Below are 18,647 nucleotides of genomic sequence, written 5' to 3'. Positions count from 1 at the left end.
CTTTCCCTGGGGAGAACAGTTAGTATCATTTATGAAAACCGTCAGACAGTGATTTTTCTCTGGAAACAAGAAACTGGGTAAGAAAGTCTTATAAATTTCCAATGCTTTACTTGTTTGTCATTTTATTTTCCATGTGATGAGAGAGTACTAAAATTTGGCCAGTGGCTGTTTTTGAAGGGAATCGCTAGAAAAAGACTCATTGGAAAACCTGCAGAGACGACACAAGTGTTTGATGCTGTTAACAGCAACCTCTTATCTAAGAGCCTCTTTATCCCCCGACGGCCTAAACACATGGTGTTCGCTCCACAGGCTCGTTCTTTCTTCCCTAGCCCAGCTCACCGCTCGACTGTGCCCTACCGCAGCATCAGACTCCAGAAGGGTGCCAGAATACTCTCTGTTATGGTATGAGATTAGGCGCGGGACCAGGGTCCCCACTCCCCGGTTGCCCAGCAGGAACACAGAGCCTTCCGGGTGAAATCCTTTGTGCCGGCACAGTGCTCGCAGCCTGCTCCCGGCAGGTTCCACCTCTGCTTGCCACCGGCACCCAAAGTCTTTTCCACCCTGCAGTGTCAGGAAGGTCAGCAGGTGGAAAGGGGGACACGATAGATGAGGTCTGCTTGGTTTGAAAGGCTTCCTCCCCCACACAACAACACAGCCATTTCAAACCCCTGTGGATGCCTTTGACAGAGGAAGTGCTGTGAGCTCCAAGCATGCAGGATGCAGAGATGCCAGAGCTCCTGGAGTTGAGGCATGCGCTGAGAACAGGCAGAACAGACAGCTAGCTGTTAACGCACAGTTCCTCACTCCTCTACACGGGCTGAGGCAGGAGTTTCTGAGTTTAATGGCCAGCATTTCACACAAGGTCAGGCTAGAGAGGACCAGGCTTCCTGAGGCTTGTTTTTAGATAGATACAAACACATGTGCTCCATCCAGGGTTCTCAGAGCCACATGAGTGCAGCCCTGCACTCCCTTTACCGGACTCTCACTTTGCTGAGAAATGCTGTACTCTGTCCCACCTCACCTGGATCTGGGCACTTCCAGTGGGCTGCTTCCAATCCTCAGGAAGTTATCAGAATGGGTTGATGAGGAGGAGCTGGAGGACTTGACTTCGACCATCCCTGCGGAAGGCAGCCTGTCTTCAGACTGCTGTGCCCTGCTCCAGAGCATGGCTTGAGGTGATGATGCACAGCTCTTCCTCCTGTGGGATGGAGGACTTGGGTGAGAAAACTGGCTTTCCTACGTACTCCAACTAGGAACCCCTTCCACAACAGGCTGCATTTTACCCCAGCAGCTACAAGCTCTTGTTCCCTCTGAACCTGCCCGCCTCCCTCCCAAGGAACCATGAGTCATTGGCAACCGCTCAGTGACGGGGTACACTGAGCTCAATCAGTCTTAGCCCATTCTTCTATAGATCATCATCCACGTGACCTGGAAATCAGAGACTGGAGAATGCATCAGCTCCCACACACACAGCGATTGCTTTGTTTAGTCTAGCTGTAAAAATGCCTTAGGCAAGGGGCCTCCCAGCAGGGAACGACCATTTCGATCTGCTCTAACTCTACAGAGTGTACCAGGCGAGGAGCTCAGCCCAGGTGGGCGTTCGTATGCGTGGATGAGGGTGACAGGAACACACCTCCAGTGTTACCTTCCCTTTCAGTGATTCCCTTCAGGCACTGCTGACCGCACTTTGGACTGGCCATGTGCTCAGAGCTGACAGTCACTCCAGACGCAGGTGCATTTCAGTCCTCCCTCTGTCTGTGCTGACACATCAGAGGTGCTCTGGCTTCTTTTCTAGCCAGCACATTCAGACTTGGGTGTGATCCACTGTCCATTGCTGTATCAGGCCTTAGCTCACAGTACCGTCCAGCTACATGCCAAACAGGCACACGTACTGGGGACTAATTCATACCACTGTTGCTCCACATTTGAAGATTTTCTTTCTTACGTTGTTTTTTCTTTCTGGAAAAGTCCCAGTTTTCCCCTTCCAAAACCGCAGTGAATTGGACAAAGATCTCTGCTACATATGCAAGTAAAAAGGAAAAGTCGAAAGCGAACAAACTTGAGGAGGAAAGATGCTGTTCTTCCCGGAATCCGGAAGGGCATCTCAGCTTTGACTGAGATACTGAGCACTGCCAGGAAGTGCAGCTAAAGACAACCTCACTGTCTCTCACAGTGGAAAACACGATATCCTCTCCATTTCTTGAAGCGTGTCCACCCTCAAACATCACACCACAGCCTCTCTCAAGCATTGTTCATCTCATCTTATCAGAGTTGCCAGCATCTCCAAGCACAGCCTGCAGAAACAAGCTTGTACAGCTAAAAGGCAAATGCCCCTCCCTGAAAGGAGATCTCGAGGCCGCCTGTTTTCAGGACAACACAATGAAGGACATCGCCTCCTGCCTGTTCTCCAGACTACACAGCCACAACAGCCTGCAGCAAGACACCCGTGCCCGGTCCCCTTGCTAAGCACTCATGGAAAGGTTCACAACCCTCCCTCCTCCCCAAGCTCACACCCACAACATGGGCCCAAACCATCCCCAGGCTAGCAGCAGCTAGCCCCAACCCAGCCCGATGCCTCCAACAGGAACGAAAGCAAACCAGAGTTCGAAATCATGTCACAAAATCAAGCCCTGATCCTCACGAGTGGAGCAGATCTCTTCCAGCACTGGCTCCGGCCACTTTGTATTTGTGCATAGGTAGGCTCTGTCTGTTGAAAAGGACTCTGTGCTGCTCTTGGCAAATGCAGCTCAGGACTCCCCATCTCCATTTTGTGACTCTGCAGGAAGATTCTCTCTTCCCCCATTCTGCATTACATAAACTGAATCACAACGTGCTTTAGAAAGGCTGCTGCCACTAGCATGGCTGCAGGCTCAGTCCCAGAGGACTTCCAGTACCTCTGGCACAATCCAGATTTAATTTAAAATAATTGCAATATAAAATAGCATTTTCACGTGTGCTGAGGGAGAGGAGAGAAAAATTAAACTGAGAGGGGCAACCCTACAGCAAGGTTCTGAAATCCCCAAACAGCACCAGAAACTCCACAAAAAGCACAACGCCCGCCTCAGAGCAGCAGTTGCCAGGAGAAGTCAGACACCTTCCCTAGTCCCCGTTTCAGACAGTCACCTGCATCCCCATCGCATCCCCATGTCACCTTCTATCAACAGGGATCACTGAGGATTTCATCTTCTCCCCCAGAAGTATCTCTGCGCAGCACTGCAGGCAGCCACCTGCTTTCAGCTCACACACCTCGTGCTGTTAGAGGGGCTAAAGTTTAGTGGGGATTCTTGGCCACCCAGCCCACCTACAACTCACTGCAGACACTCCCCTGTATAAACTCTTCCATAAACTGATTAAACTTCATTAGAGCAGCTAAACTGTCTCCACTCTTCCCTGGGGATGCTACTGCCAAATGTCGTTTTTCTGGTAGTTTGGAACCATCTTTCATAAGTAATGAAATCCTTTCTGGATGAAGTTCAACAGTGAAACTGGTGAAAATGAAACAAAGCTGCTTTAACTCGCGTCAGGGGACACACTTCAGGAGCAGCCCTGCAGAAAACTGACAGTCTTTAACACCGGGTGGTCTCCAACTTTTGGTCCAGAAGTTCTGTGGCACAAGTTGCAGCAAAGTCTCTGACATCCAAATCCCCCCCTCCACCGTAAGGAACTTGTGCCACAGAGTGCAGACTTGGAGGGCAAGTGGCTTCAGCAATATCTTTTCTGCTGTGCTCAGAGCCCACCCCTTTTGCTCTGGTTATCTCCTCACCATGCTGCTTGAGCCTGTGCTCCGGCCGGCATCAGCTCCACTGCTTCATAGGTGAAGCTTCCAGCTGCTCCAGGGGAACTTTCCATCCCCAGGGAGAAGTCGCTGCTCAGACTCGTGGTGCTGCCTCGATCTCTCTGCTCTAGAGAGAAGAAAACAAGAGCTAGCTGAAGAGCAGTGTGGTCTTGCTCACTTTCTCTCCCTTCAAGCAATACACTTCCCACGTGCCCTGGGGCTGCGTTCCTGCGAAGCCCCAAGGGAAGCATACCCATTTGTAGTCACCTTGATGCTGGGAACCCAAGTCCCCAAGTGATCAACCGTTACCAGCACCCAGGGGTGCTGATGCTCGGCAGCAGCACTCACTCAGCATGCAGATCTCTTCCAAGGTGAAGCCAGGTGGCAAACTCTTTCTTCTGGGGAAGAAAAGACAAAGTTACCTTAGCCATGCTTCAGGGCTGCCTGGAGGCAGGCCACAGCCAGATCTCTGCAGCACACAGTGGATCAGAGCAGTGGGGAGTTAGCTGTGCAGGGCAGAGGGGAGGGGATGTGGTTGGTGTGCGGCATCCAACTCTCCCAACAGTCCCAGCCCACACACCCTGCGCTCTGAGAGGGTGGCAACAGGCTGCAGGCAGACGTGTGCTTATTCAGAGTCTCCAGGGTGGGCTTTGTTTCTTTCTGCCCCTCCTGAAATAGGAAGGGGTTAATGTTTAGCAGTCCGTTAAAAACCAGCCACCCTGCTCCCAGCAGCGCCTGACGAAGCTTGCTGTGCAGCCTGCCTGAGCCCAAGCACACAGCTCTGGGTTCATCCGTGCTAAAGCAGCCACGGACAGTCATTAAGCAGAGAGCACATTTCAGCATGGACAGTTTTTCAGAGCACAACGTGGCACCTCACAAGCCTTGGCCCCATTTTGCAGCCTTCAGAGTGCAGAATAAATTAAAGAAATCTGGGCCAGGACACCAGGGCTTCCATCTCCCCAAAGAAACATCACTAACAAGCTCCCTGGCTCTGCAGCCCATGCAGCAGCAGGCACAGGCTCCTTACCTCTGCGACTTCACAGCAGAGAACTCCTCAGAGGTGATGTGCTTCAGAAAATTGAAGCAGAAAAAGAAAATCTGAGCAAAGGGAGAGAGAAGAGTGGTTCAGGAACGAACCCGAGGCTCCATGCAGCCTCTTATCTTGGTGGGGAGGTGCTGGCAGGGAGGAGATAGCAAGAAATCTGCAGCTACCAGCCTACAATATGCCATGGGCTGTCACCATCCCAACCTGGGCCTTCTCTTACACATTACACCGCCCCTCTGTTCCCTGCTGCTGGCAGGCCCAGGAAGGAAGGTGTACGGCAAGTCTCCTTATCAACGCCTTGCACACAAGCCGCACACACCTGGCAGGTACCGATGCCATCGGGCAGAATAGCAAAGAGATGGCCCCTGGAAGTTGCTTCTATACCCAGGTAAGCAGCAAACCCAGCAGGACTAGCAGGGTTAGAGCTGCTCGCTCCATCTCAGCACCACAACTGTATCAACCACACCTGAGAGCTTGTGGCACCTGCAGGCTTTGTGGTCCAAAGCTCGTGCCCTGCCATGCAGCGGTTTGCTCTGCAGCGTTCACCTCGCTCTGCTTCTGCCACCCTGTCAATCTGCACAGAGCCGAGCCTTCTCCTCTGGCAGTGGGGAGCAGGGAGTGCTCCAGGCAGCCATGCACCCCTCTCCTGGGGCAGCTACTTGGCCAAGCAGGCACCAGAGCAGAGCTGCCAAGCTGGAGTCAGCAAAGCTCTGGGAAAGGAAGGAATGGGAGGAATGATATTAATACTGGGCTCCCAGACCCCTGAAAGATGAAAAATATGCCAGAGTCGTGGCTCTGCTGTTAGGGGCAGGGGATGCCCCAGTGAGGTGAGAGTCTGAGGAGCAGGGCATTAGCTACAGGGTTAGACATACTTGCCACCTCTTGATTTCTATCCAAAAATGATATTGCAGTGTATTGCAACTATAGGCAGAACAATCATTTTTTGCTGTTAAAAGTGGAAGATTTAAGAGTATTAGTTCCACTGATCTTAATTGCCTCCCAGACCCATCTGTGTACCCACAGATACACACTGGAACCAGCACAAGCTGCTTCATGAGCCCGTGATGACATGCAGCCACCCACAGCTGCAGCACCCAGGCAGGAGGGCTGGCACTCAGGACAAGCACACAAGCCTGTGCAGCTTTATTTCCACACTCCAAAGAGCCACATGCCCTAAGCACCCCTTCTCACTGCTCAGCTGAAGAGCCAGTCCCAGCACCCGTTCACCAGGGGCCTGAACACTAACGGCTCAGCAGGGGAACCGGCAGGACTGACACCCACCAACCACACTGCAGCCTCCCTACACCTTATGCATCAGGAAGTGACAGGGCAAGGCTCCCACCTCGTATTTCCAGCACCTGAACAATCTTTTTACAGCCCACCCAGACCACTGATATTACTAGAAGCAGGCAGTGAATGCTGCTACCGTAAACAAGTACCCTGAGAACAAAAAGCAGTGCTCAGGCACTGCCCCAGGCTGGACACTCACCTCTTCTCCTTTACTGAGCCGATCGACTAACATGTGCCTGCAAAGAGAGCAAGGGAAGCGCGGTCACATGCTGAGCAGCCCGAATCAGCAGAAGAGGACGGGCTGTCCTCTTCTGGCCTGATGCCAGAGCCCGCAGCCTGAGCTCATTGGAAGCTGCCTCGACATCCACCTTTGGCTGTGAGCCAACACCAAAGATGACCCCCTGAAGGCCTCTCCCCTGCTGCACAGGGACACGTAGGCAAGTGAAGCTTACTGTGCCTACCCAAAGAGAAACCAGTCATAGGCCACTGTCAGGTAGAGAATCTCAGATGGCTCCAGGGATGTGTGGATCAGCCCATCCTGCAAAGCAAATGAGAACAGTCCTCAGGCAGCAGCCCTGAGGACTGGGACCAGGGACTTCACGATCTGCTGAAAACTGTCCTGGTGATTCAAGATGCCCAGTTTGCTCTACCCGCCTGTAATCTGGTATGTCTGATAGCAGGACAGCGCGATGGGCTCCACATCGCAGACAATCCACAGCCTCTCTGAAGCCAAGACAGTCTAAAGGAACATTAGCTGCTCCACTGCCACTTCCTGGTCCCAGTCACTCACCCTCCAAGCAATGACCCCCAGAAGCAGAGCAGCTCAGCCAGGTACTCACAGCCCATAAGGAGAGGCGCAATAAGGAGATGAAGAGAGGAGTTCGATCCCAGCCGGATATACAGTGCACCAGGAGCCCGCTGTCATCTGGACCAGACAGGGGTAGGAAAGACAATAAAAAAAGGGTGTTCCAACAAGAGCAGACTCTTCTTTATAGCAAATCTGCAGAGACAAGCCACCCTCCATCCCCAGAGCCCAGGCTCACGAGCGCAGCTCAGCCACCAAGCCAGAACATTTTGTCTTGAATACAGCGGCCAACAAATTGCTCAGAGTGTCCTGGGTTGTCGGCAGCTCCAGCTGATGTGCTGTCTTGGTCCTGACAGCTGCTCAGGACATGAAGTCACTAGGCATGAACATCACTTTGCTACGCAGAACATGTAACTACCCGGTTGCAATGCACTATCACAACCCATTTCCACATCAGAGAGAAATCTGCTCCAGCTGAACACTTTTTCAGCCTCGCCAGCCTCCTTCTCCTGGTACAGACTGAGCAGAGGAGCACACAGCACAAATTCTGTGCTCTCCAGAAAATTCACAGCGTGTCCCAACACAATACTGCAGGAGAGTCTGCAGCTGGCCTTGCTGCTGGAGCCAGCCATGGCTCTGTCTATCCAACAGCGCTAGGTACAAAGTCACAGTGCCCAGAGGGAATGGGTTGCCAACACAGGGCAACATACACCCTTCAAAGATGTGTGAAGGCTGTGATGACAGAGGATGGAAGGGGCTCTGAAACAGGCACCTAATGAGACCTTGGGTTGGGGGGAGAAAACACAGGTGTCCAGCAAAATAAGAGCAAGGGACAACAAGCAGAGGAACAGAAGTTACTTGTCTTCAGCTTTCAGGTAGTAAAACATTAGGTAAAGTTTTCAGATATCCCTCCATCCCCGGGAAAAGAGGGTTCTCAAGGAATCAGCAAGCACCTCTCTACAAGAGGAGCTGGAGCCCTGAGACCTAGGACCATCAGCCTGTTTTGAAGGGAGGAGTGGTGAAGTGACTCTGAAGTGACATAGTGAACTCACTATGAAGTGACTCTGTTGGGAACTGATCCACAGGGCCACTAATACCATCAGCTGCTCTTCCAGAGACAGTGACTGCTCCAGTTAGACTGCTGGGAGCAAGGAGTTTGCCTTACCATCACTATTGATGATCGAGATCAGCAGCTTCAGGTAGTTCTGTGTCTGTTGTATGAGGTCCCAGCTCTGCAAAGAGAGAAATGTGGATGGTAAGGGTCTGCCCACAGCAGAAGACTGCTCTGCAGTTCAGAGCCTGCCGTACTCTTGGCTCCTCTATCCAGAACAACAGTGACGCAGAAATAACCCCATGACCATTCCTCAGAGTGACAGACCTTCCCCTTGGTGCTCTGATCAATCCCCCACCCTCCACAAACGGCACTCTAGGACAAGAGACCAGGCACAGAAAAAACAACAAATAAAAGGCCATCTCTACTGCTTGCCTGGCTGGCACGGAACCTGGTTGCCCGCAGCCCCAAAGCTCCCAGCAGACCATGCTCAGAGAGACTAGCGTGAGGCAGCAAACACCTGCGGAGCGCTGACCCAGTTCTGCAACCTCCTGCACGCGAGCGCTGCACCACATGGCTCAGCTGTGTACCTCACTGTTACAGCTGTGTACGGGGTGCCAGCAGCACGATGGGGTGAGCAGGCCAGGGTCAGCAGGCAGTTCCCACAACCCAGGTGCCTTGATCAAAACTCTCTGGCCCATGTAAATGGCCCCAGCAGGTTGCTGCAGAGGGCTGCCCCACTCCAGCTGCTCCAGACAGGCACTGGGCTTCTGCCGTAACACCCAAGGAGCAGCAGCACCACAGAAGGGCTCTGAATGCAGAGACCTCCAGCACGGCAAGAGATGTGGGTGAAACACTTAAGAACAAGCTCGAGTGTGCCACTGTAGACCGCTGCATCGTGAGAAGATGCAGGGAATTTCAACGGTCTGATCAAAGCCAGGACTAGCTCAAGGAAAGTAAGAGAACACTGGCAAGGAAAAGGCAAGGACAGGGACACAGGTTTCATTGTGACAGCATTAGTGTTGTAAGTGACGTCTTACTGCTGGCAACAGAACGCTTGATGTGCACTTACAAGTGTGTGTGTAGCCACCCTGAATACCACTGCCGGACAAAGAACACGCTGCTCTGCCATGAAATCTGCACAGCAACAAAAGAGTGAGGAAATGGGGAACACACTCAGCCCGGGGCAGAAAAACACATTCCTCCAAAGTCTTTTATCTGCCCTATTCAACCCAATCTTGTGCTTATGCCAGAAGGAATCATCTAATCATCCAGTCTGATCTCTCTGTAGCACAAACCAGAAAGTTTTGTTCAGTTGCCCCAAATACAGCCTGAAGCTTGCACTTGGCAACATCTCTGTCCAGAGAAGCACCTCGGCTAGGGGTGACAGCTCATCGCTCCTTTGGCAGCATGTTCCAACAGATCAAAAATAACATGCAAGACAGCTCTTCCTTCTTTGAAGGCCTGATTTCAGACTGCAGACACCGTTCCCCATGCAGCTTTTCTTCCACAGATTGAAGAGTGCTTTAGAATGAGTATTTTTTCCCTGCAAATGTACTTATGCATTAATCAAGTCAACCCTCCATCACCTTTGTGGTTAGCTAAACAGACAGAACTTCAGCTTGAAGTGAAGCACCTTCTCCAGTCCTTGGATCATTTCTGCATCTATTTATTACAGCCTCTTCAATTTTTAATATCCTTTTAAAAATACTGGCTGCTCAGTATTCTAGTGAACAAGTTTCTATCCATAAACAAGCTGTGGTCCCATTAGTTCTACGTCAACACTGCAAGCCACTTTTCAATAATTCTGGTTATGCTGGCACTTAAACATCATTTACGTCACCAACTGACAAACACAGGCTCAGCACGGGGAGCGCTGCTAGTTCTGTGGTGCCTCCAGCCACAGAGCGTAGGAGTGTGACACGCTCCAGCACAGTCAGTCATCACAAAACCTGGGAGGACTAGGTAGGGGCTGATGTGTGAAATGGAGCACGCTCATCAGCAGCACAAAGTGATGCTCCCTGGTGTGAACAGACTAGAGGTAAACTTTGAAGCCTGGGCAAAAGGGTTCAATTATCATTTGCGATGCTGTTGCAGAGACACAAAATGGAGACGTCAGTGACGATTTCCTACTCTTCTCCCATAGTCAGGCACCCTGCACACCCATGCAGGTGATGCCTCGTCACCTGGCTACTGCTGACCTCTCTCCAGGCTCTCCACAGCTGAGGAGGTCTGGCCACTGTAGGCCTGAGCTGAGCTGAGAACGTGAACAAGTCACACTGCTTTCCATCTCCTGGCATGTTCCTTACCTTTGTCACCAACATATCTTATCTTCCTAATGGACTGGCAGCTTTATGTGAGCTACAGAAAAGATCTGATGTTACAACCAGCTGCCTGGAGACACACCAAGCCATGGAGATTTTGGGCAGAGGATTTCCACTGCCATTCTGAGCAGTCACGTAAGCAGCTTCGCTCCCACTGGGTTGGTATGAAGTGAGTCAGATTCCAGCAACGGGGCAAGTCAGACTTCAAATCTTTACTGATCCTTCCTGAACAGACTTCTGTCCTCCCACAGAGATACCTGCTTTGCTCACCTGGTATTCGCTCCAATCAATATTCAGAGACTGGGTCAGAGAGACTGGGATACTTAATGGAGCATCTACGTAATCCTGCGAAAAACCCAAACACAACTGGTCAGACAAAAGCCATGACTTGAAGGCAGTGAGTTCCAGAAAAAACAAAACAACAAATGCCAAACAGTGCATCGAGAAGAAAACACCTCAGCAAAGCATTTCTGGATGCAAAGTGAAGTGGAAAGAATTAACTCATAGACTCTTAGAAGGACTAGAATACAAAAGGAGTTTTTCTGTGCTCCCAATGGTGCAAGTCAGGGACAAGGCATGATAGTTTCTGAATTCCTGTAAGGCTGCTCCACTCAACCATCAGAATATTATGAGATGGAATGTGAAGACAGAACCGAGAACAGAGGCTATCAGTAAGGTATCAATTCAGAAACAGGAGCAACCCATACCCCCAGGAGAGGTCAAGCATCCTGGACTGCAGGAAAGTGATTCATTTATTTTATATATGAATTTCACAATGAAAATTTAGTACATTCACTATCTGTTTTGCCTGTCATGTTGCTTTCCTCCTTGCGATCAGAAACAAGGACGACACATACACCATTGCTCAGGGGCTCTGAGGCAAGACTTCAGCCCAGTAAAGCCTGCAGCTCCCTGTTTTGTAAGTACCCAAGTACCTGTTTCCAGTTAAATATGAGACCTTCAGCTGTATAATCCCGGTCTTTGTACTCCTTAAAAAATTCACAACCTGCAAGAAAAAGAGATAATGAACAACTGTTCAGCTAACTGCTATCTGACAACTGAAGTGCCCTGTGGGACTGAAGTGCTGGCAGCCCTGGGCTCCAGAGCACCAAACCCATCACAACTGCTGCCTGTGGGAAGAGAGGAGCAGTAATCATCAGCACAGAGTGCAGGACGGCCTGCACTCCCAGCAGCAACAAGCAGAGCACTCCGCTCCGAACACACGCAGCAACAGGCGAGCTCCAGACACAGCAAACACAGAGTCTGAGGGACTGATTTAATTCTTTCCCAAACAAGAGGCTTCATGAAGGAGCTGGGCTTTGCAGGGCTGCCCCTGGCTTTTGCACAGATCTACAGCATCAGCCTGACACGCTGAGTGAGAAGGAATCAGCAGAAGGAGGCGATGGCAGAGCCCTGGGGAAAGCCAGCTTCCACCGGGCATCTGCTGCAGGTAACAAGGGCTCTGTCAGAGGCGGCTGAGATTTCCTTCACAGTCAAGCCTCCTCTTTCCACACACCAACTGCCCTATCTGAAGGATGTACATGACCACTTGGAACCCAAGAGAGGAGCTCCTGAAGTTTGTCCTTTGGCTCTGTTCTTCTCTAACAACTATTTGAACAACGTCTCTGCTGCAAACTGCAATCCCTTAGTCACAGCTGAGCTGCACCATTAGCACTGCGGTTGCCTGCAGCTACACAAAACACCCTCCCAACGTGCCAGTATGCCCCAGCAGCGCCACATTACCAAGACAGCCCTATGCCAGGCACTGAACACAGGCCATGACTCCTACCCAGCAAGCCACCAGTAACTCCAGTGGCAAAAATTCCTCATCTTTCTGTGAGGACAGGGCCAGCCCTCAAAAACACATGCCGGGCCCTGACCCCGGCCCATCACCCCTACCCAGCAAGCCACCAGTAACTCCAGTGGCAAAAATTCCTCATCTTTCTGTGAGGACAGGGCCAGCCCTCAAAAACACACAGTCAGGAAACAATCTGTCAGCTGAGATTTAACTCCAATTAAACAAGGGCTTAAAGCAAAGAATGGAGGATTAGGGCAGTAACTCTCGGCATCTACAAATGCTAACTAGCAGTCAAATGGAAAAAAGGGTTTTCCTGCCCTGGAAAGCACAAAAGCTTCTACAGATGCCCCATTTCAACCTGAGTCTTTCATTTTAGACAGTCATTACTCTTTACTAAATAACTGGATAAAAAACTGGCTGTACTGGCAGGCCCAGAGTGGTTGTGACTGCAGTTAAATCCAGTCAGCAGCCGGTCACCAGTGGTGATCCCCAGGGCTCAGTACTGGGGCCAGTTCTGTTTAATATCTTTATCAATGGTCTGGATGAGGGGATCGAGTACGCCCTCAGTCAGTTCGCAGAGGACACCCAGCTGGGTGGGAGTGTGGATATGCTGGGGAGGAGGCTCCACAGAGGAGCAATGGGACACACTGGACACACTGGAGCAATGGGCCAAGGCCAACTGTACAAGGTTCAACAAGGCCAAGTGCTGGCTCCTGCACTTGGGTCACATCAACCCCCTGCGGTGCTACAGGTTTGGGGAGGAGTGGCTGGAAACTGCCCACGGAGAAGGATCTGGGGGTGCTAGTCAACAGTGGCTAAAGATGAGCCAGCAGTGTGCCCAGGTGGCCAAGAAGGCCAACAGCATCCTGGCTTGTATCAGCACTAGCGTGGCCAGCAGGAGGAGGGAAGTGATTGTCCCCCTGTACTCAGCACTGGTGAGGCCATATGTTCCCCTGTACTTGGCACTTGCCACACCTTGAATCCAGTGTCCAGTTTTGGGCCCCTCACTACAAGGACACTGAGGTGCTGGAGCGTGTCCAGAGAAGGGCAGTGAAGGTGGTGAAGGGTCTAGAGAACAACTGTTATGAGGAGCAGCTGAGGGAGCTGGGGTGTTTAGCCAGGAGAGAAGGAGGCTCTGGGGAGACCTTATTGCTCTTGACAACCACCTGAAAGGAAGCTGTAGCGAGGGGGTGGCCAGTCTCTTCTGTCAAGTAAGAAGTGATAAGACAAGAGGAAATGGCCTCAGGGGAAGTTTAGATTGGACATCAGGAAAAATTTTTTCACCAGAAGTGTTGTCAAGCCCTGGAACAGGCTGCCCAGGGAAACAGCGGAATCCCCAGTCCTGGAGGGATTTAAAACAATGTGTAGATCAAGGACACAGCTTAGTGGTGACTTGGCAGTGCTGGGTTAACAGTTGGACTTGATGATCTTAAAGGTCTTTTCCAACCTAAAGGATTCCATGATTCTACGCCTGGACACCACCTTGCTCACCTAAGACTACAGGATCTCAGAATAACTTTAGAGACAAATTACAAAACTGAAGTTCTTTAATGCAAACCTGGAAACTTCAGTGAGAATGTATCACAGCATCTGGCCAGTCACCAGGGGGTTGTGGGTCCTTAGATGTGCATGCCTTAGATTTAAGAGAATGACAGCATTCCCCCGCGGACCAGCACTGCTGAAATCGGGCAACATCTGCAGGGAGAACTGCCGGTTTGATAAGGTTTACCTCTAGCGTGGCAGAGAAGAGCTGCTAAAAGGAAGCAGCCGTCCCAGCTGGCAGAAGAGGAAGGACCATCACTGAATATCGTACGTGATATGCAGATATCACACAGCAACAACTCTACAGCTTAACTCTATAGAGTCACCTCCTCCTCATTCTTCACAAACCCTGCAGGACACCTGTGTGCTCTGTCTCTCATGTTCTAAGTTTGGTGAGGCACATGGCAGCAACATTACCTGTGTATGAGCTACAGACACCAGTAATACTCTTACTTCTGGACACCTCAGAAATCTGCATGGCAAACGTGACAGGAATCTTCATGCAGCTTCTCTAAATTGTCACTCATTTTTGTACGAAGGGAAATACACTTTTTTTTTTTTAAAAAAAAAAAGAAAATACATTTAAGGGCAACAACTGGTAATCAAAGACAAGTTTGGGTTTGGATCATCCATGACAGTTTTGCTGGGTTTTGGTTTGTTCTTGTTTTTTTTATTCCTCTCCCCCTTTCTCTGTGCACAAGGGAGGAAGAAGCATCCTTTCTTGCAGACAGACCTCAAGCACAGCAGTTTCACATCCAACCCTACCCCCGAGCCTGACATCAGCAGGCAGGCTGCAATATCCAGCACACGAGGAGTGCAGCCAGTGACCCAGCAGCGGTTGCTAGGCACAGGGACTAATATAGCCAGGAGACGGGCTGGAGTGGTCCGCATCTCAGCCGTGCGTTGCAGGCTCCGGTTAACGGCTCTGCCCAGCACTGAGATCATCTCACAGCACTGCACAGGAACAAAAGGACTAGAAAATACTCTAAAGAATTGGGGTTTTACATAACACAGAGCAAAATGCATATTTTGCATCAAGTAGTAGTTTGGAGTTGCAGGGGTGTCAAAGGCCATCTTAACCCCAGCTCCACCTCTGGGACATTTTCTCCATGCTTGAATTAATTAGAACTGCTGAGAAATTAGTCTGCCACCTCAAAGAGCACCTAATGCTGACTCACACCGCCAGAGCAGCCAGATTTGTTGCGCTGTTCTCACTTTAAAAGAGCTTCTCTCCAGAGGGAGCATAGGAGACATTCAGCAAGCCACAGTCATTTCACCACACACACACACACACAGAGGTAGTTCCCAGTCCCCAGAAACAGATTGTCACCTGTCCCTTGGGAGTCCCTCTGGACATCAGTCCTGTACCTGGATATGGGATGGAGAGAAGCGTGAAATCAGCATAACGTTGAGCTTTGTCCACCTTCTCAGAAGATGTCACACTGCACAGGACAAGAGGAACACAGCAGACATTTGTAGGGTATTTTTCACGGATATACTAGCACCCAAAATGCTGCCTGTCGCAACTCCCGGCGCAACAACTCAACTCAGTAGCGAGCAGAGTCAGAACTGAACACATCCAAATAAACAGGTACAGCCCCAAACCACTAAAGCTTTCCTTTGAGAGAAATACCAGGAGAAACATCTCTCTTTGTTCCTACACACAAGCAGAGGGCTCCTTAACTCCTCCCTTTCTGAAGGGGAGACTGTCACATCACTGCAAGCTCTACAGAGGAAACCTGCTCAGGAGACAGATGAAAGCATTGATACAGCTTTCTCTGGCCTGAAACCTTGGGGTTGGTTCTCTTTACAGTCTCAGCTGACTGACGCTGCTGTAGGATTCTCCCAGGGACTGCTCCCTGGCTGCTGGGTGCAGGCCCAATAGCAATTCGTACGTAAGGGCTACACTAGCTGCAATCCAAAGGCTGCAGGAAAACAAATGAACTCAGACTCACTTCAAGCCAAACTTCACCTTCTTGTTTTCTACCATCAGGTCACAGATGTATCGGACAGAGAGGTACCGAAGCAGCTTGATGTCGTGCCCTCTGACCTTGTCAAACAGCTGGGAGTCTGCGTTTCTGCAAGATGGAACAAGGCAAAGTGAGATGAGCACGGAAGATGGGCCACGCTGAGCCTGATTCTTTGCACAATACTGCCACAGTTCTTCCCTGAACCACTTCGAGCCACGAGCTGCACAGCGCGAGCCTTGTCTCTGCAGGTCAGAGATAGACTCTGCAATGAACTGGTACCGAAGACCTTGTGCTTACGGCCCCTTCTTGTGTCTCGCTCTATTCTGCAACAGGCACGTAAGATACAGAACAATTTCTCCAGCCTGGAGATGTACTTTCTGATGAAATAAGCACATCTGTGTAATTCAAACACCTTTTTAAATGGATCTATACATTCCTGTCTCCACCTCTTCCCTCTGACAGGAGATGAGCAGGCTTCAATCGCACTGGGTTCAGCCAGCCATTAGCATTTGAGACTCTTTTTCAAAAGCAAGAGAAGTAAGATTCCACGTTTGGTGATGGTCTCAAGCCAGTACCCAAAGCCCAGCCTAGGAAAGAGCAGAACTGAGTGGCTGAGCCAGTCAGCTTTGGTCCAAACTCCTGTCTCCCCATCCCAGTGATGCACACAAACCTCAGAGCAGAATCCTCCTCTGAAATGTCTTCCGCATCTGCCCAAGCATCGTCAGAACCTCCTGCAAGGAAGGCATCAAGAACTGAAGCTTGTGTAAACCAACTCAATCTCCCATATGACAAGACATGCAGACACCCAAAAGGGTCATGGTTTGGCATCCTCTCTCCACACTTCAGAGCTCTCATTAGTTGCCCATCTTTCCTCTTCCTGAAAAACCTGTTTTCTAATGTAGCTCACTCTTCTCTTGTCACTGCACAGGACCTAGGCAGGTCAAACCCATTACTGCCAGCCAGGAGGACAGCCCACTAATGCTACTCAGTGCTTTGTTAAGCCAAGCTTCAGCTCCTTACATTACAGACACCCAATACTCCCTGAAAAGCTTTACCTAGAGTCTGGACTAGAGTCCAGTATATCTCACCATTAGCAGGATTTGATTCTCAATGATTACCCAAGCGACAGCAAGTTCTTATCCTCTGTCTTCCTTCATTCCCACCCCCAATGTTTGGGAATTGTTACCCTGAATCCTTTGGGGTGCCTTACTTGCCTACATGCTTCCCATAACTCTTCAGCCTCAAATTCTTGAGGCTTAGTGCTTGGAAGGGGACACGAGGTTTCAGTCTTTGCCTGACTCAAGCAGGTCCACACTAGAGCTCTGCATGGGCTCTCAGGAAGAGTCTGCTCTCCTGCATAGGTCACTGTCCCAGCACGGACCAGCCTTACCAAGCAGACAGCAAGTAACTGCTCCTCACTCACCTGAGAAGATGTAGTTGTAGCCAGTGCGCCCATAGAGCTCTCCCCAGCCGGCCAGCGTTGCTGATCTGCAAATATGCTGGAGGAAGATTTGTTATTAAGCACACATGCTCCAGGAGCCTTCCCCTTATCAGGTCTCTGGCCTATGCGCTGTCACGGTACACAGAACTGGTTGCTACCTACAGCTACCACCTCCCAGCAGTCTTCCCTGCAACCCTGGTCCAGACTGAGCTCTCCAAACACATTGAAATCCCAAGTGCTTTTATCCGTGGCTAGTTTTTAAATCACATTTTCATCTCCAGTTCTCCAATTCACTAATAGAGTCAATTCCTGCCAAGCCTAGCATCGTCCATGCTCCGTTAATACCCTGCTTGAGCCTTATTTCCACATTCCTGTGAACAAGATTACGATGGTCCCAGTACGACTCCAGGCTGTTCGCTCCTGCAGCGGAAGGTCAGCAGGTTCAGCCAAGCTAGATTGAAACTGTCACAGGTACGAGTTTGTTTTTCAAACAGCGTTTCTAAATTGAACCAAGAAAACTGAATTAAGCTACTTAAATTCTAAAGGAGACTTCTCCTATGGGGCTTCAATACGCTTTAAGTAATCCACATAAAAATGAATCTAATTTCACTTTCTTACAGATCCCCTTGCAGACAAGCCCACACATTCATAAGACCATTTATGCAATCTTGCTTCCCCAGGGAACAGAGAAGGCAAAGTTCTCTTTACAGAGAAAAGTTACTCAGAGGGAGCTCACTGCTGGGAGGAGTAAGGGGCAGGAAGTGACAATAGTTTGGTCCTTCAGATGGGACATACATAAGGAGAAAATGTTGGCTCTTTGGTATAATGCTCACGACGTGCTGGAGTAAAACAGCCTGAAGTCCCCATGGACGATTTATGCAGCCTAGACAGCAAATGCCACCTACTACAGGCTGCCTGCTTGGACCCGAGCACAGATTTACAGCATTCAGAAAGGTGACGACCTTTCTGAGGTGACTGAGGATGTGGCTGCACAGTTCAGTGGCAGGAAGAAAGGTCATTTTCTAAGTTAAGAGAGGTAACCCATGAAGCTTTACCTTTCCATTGTACAGAATGACTGGGCAAACAAATCGTCCTCTACACCTCGCCATCTTACTCCGGTTGATAAGGTCCTGCAGTTTGCCAACCTGCACAGTGCTCTCAAACCTAGTGGACAGAGATGCGGTTCAGTACACAGAGCACCTTCTCACACGTCTTTCACCAAAGCTGCCGCGCACACCCTGTGCTGTAACCCCCATCCCTTTTGCCTAGGAACCAGCTCTGAAGCTAGTAAGCAAGGGGACCCTTCTTTAGCAATAGCTTCTGCTGCTGTACAACGTGTACAAGGACTTTTCTGTCTCCTCTCCTCTCTTTTGGAAGTCCAGCTGCACAGTACCTGATGGCAGTCGGAGCTGGCGATCCAACGGTCTGCGGCAGGCTAACACGTGGATCACTGAGGAAGCACTACCAGAGCAAGGCAGTGACCACGAAAATACACGTTCTGCTTTCCTCCCCACCGCCTCTCCATCCAAGAGCAGCTCAGCGCTACCATCAGAGTGAATTCACTATCAGAGTGAAAATTTTGCAAGGAAAAATAAATAAAATAGAG

At 50.4% G+C, this 18,647-nt stretch overlaps 1 protein-coding gene across 1 annotated transcript in view; it reads right to left on the bottom strand.

The window, feature by feature from the left end:
• Positions 1-18,205, bottom strand: part of MTMR14 (myotubularin related protein 14) — a gene marked incomplete at its 5' end in the record, with an annotated part of 25,717 nt that extends 7,512 nt beyond the window's left edge. The window contains 15 exons of the mRNA XM_010137666.1: positions 1,022-1,198; positions 3,764-3,902; positions 4,124-4,173; positions 4,803-4,873; positions 6,310-6,346; positions 6,572-6,648; positions 6,950-7,035; positions 8,081-8,147; positions 10,561-10,635; positions 11,226-11,296; positions 14,999-15,072; positions 15,586-15,708; positions 16,271-16,331; positions 17,024-17,099; positions 18,097-18,205. Coding sequence (XP_010135968.1) covers positions 1,022-1,198; positions 3,764-3,902; positions 4,124-4,173; positions 4,803-4,873; positions 6,310-6,346; positions 6,572-6,648; positions 6,950-7,035; positions 8,081-8,147; positions 10,561-10,635; positions 11,226-11,296; positions 14,999-15,072; positions 15,586-15,708; positions 16,271-16,331; positions 17,024-17,099; positions 18,097-18,205 — 1,293 coding nt within the window. The remainder of the gene's footprint in view (positions 1-1,021; positions 1,199-3,763; positions 3,903-4,123; positions 4,174-4,802; positions 4,874-6,309; positions 6,347-6,571; positions 6,649-6,949; positions 7,036-8,080; positions 8,148-10,560; positions 10,636-11,225; positions 11,297-14,998; positions 15,073-15,585; positions 15,709-16,270; positions 16,332-17,023; positions 17,100-18,096) is intronic.
• Positions 18,206-18,647: the final 442 nt, after the last annotated feature.

Source organism: Buceros rhinoceros, unplaced genomic scaffold (assembly GCF_000710305.1).
Source record: "Buceros rhinoceros silvestris isolate BGI_N320 unplaced genomic scaffold, ASM71030v1 scaffold20246, whole genome shotgun sequence".
NCBI lineage: Eukaryota > Metazoa > Chordata > Aves > Bucerotiformes > Bucerotidae > Buceros > Buceros rhinoceros.
This window is presented reverse-complemented; position numbering and strand designations above follow the sequence as displayed.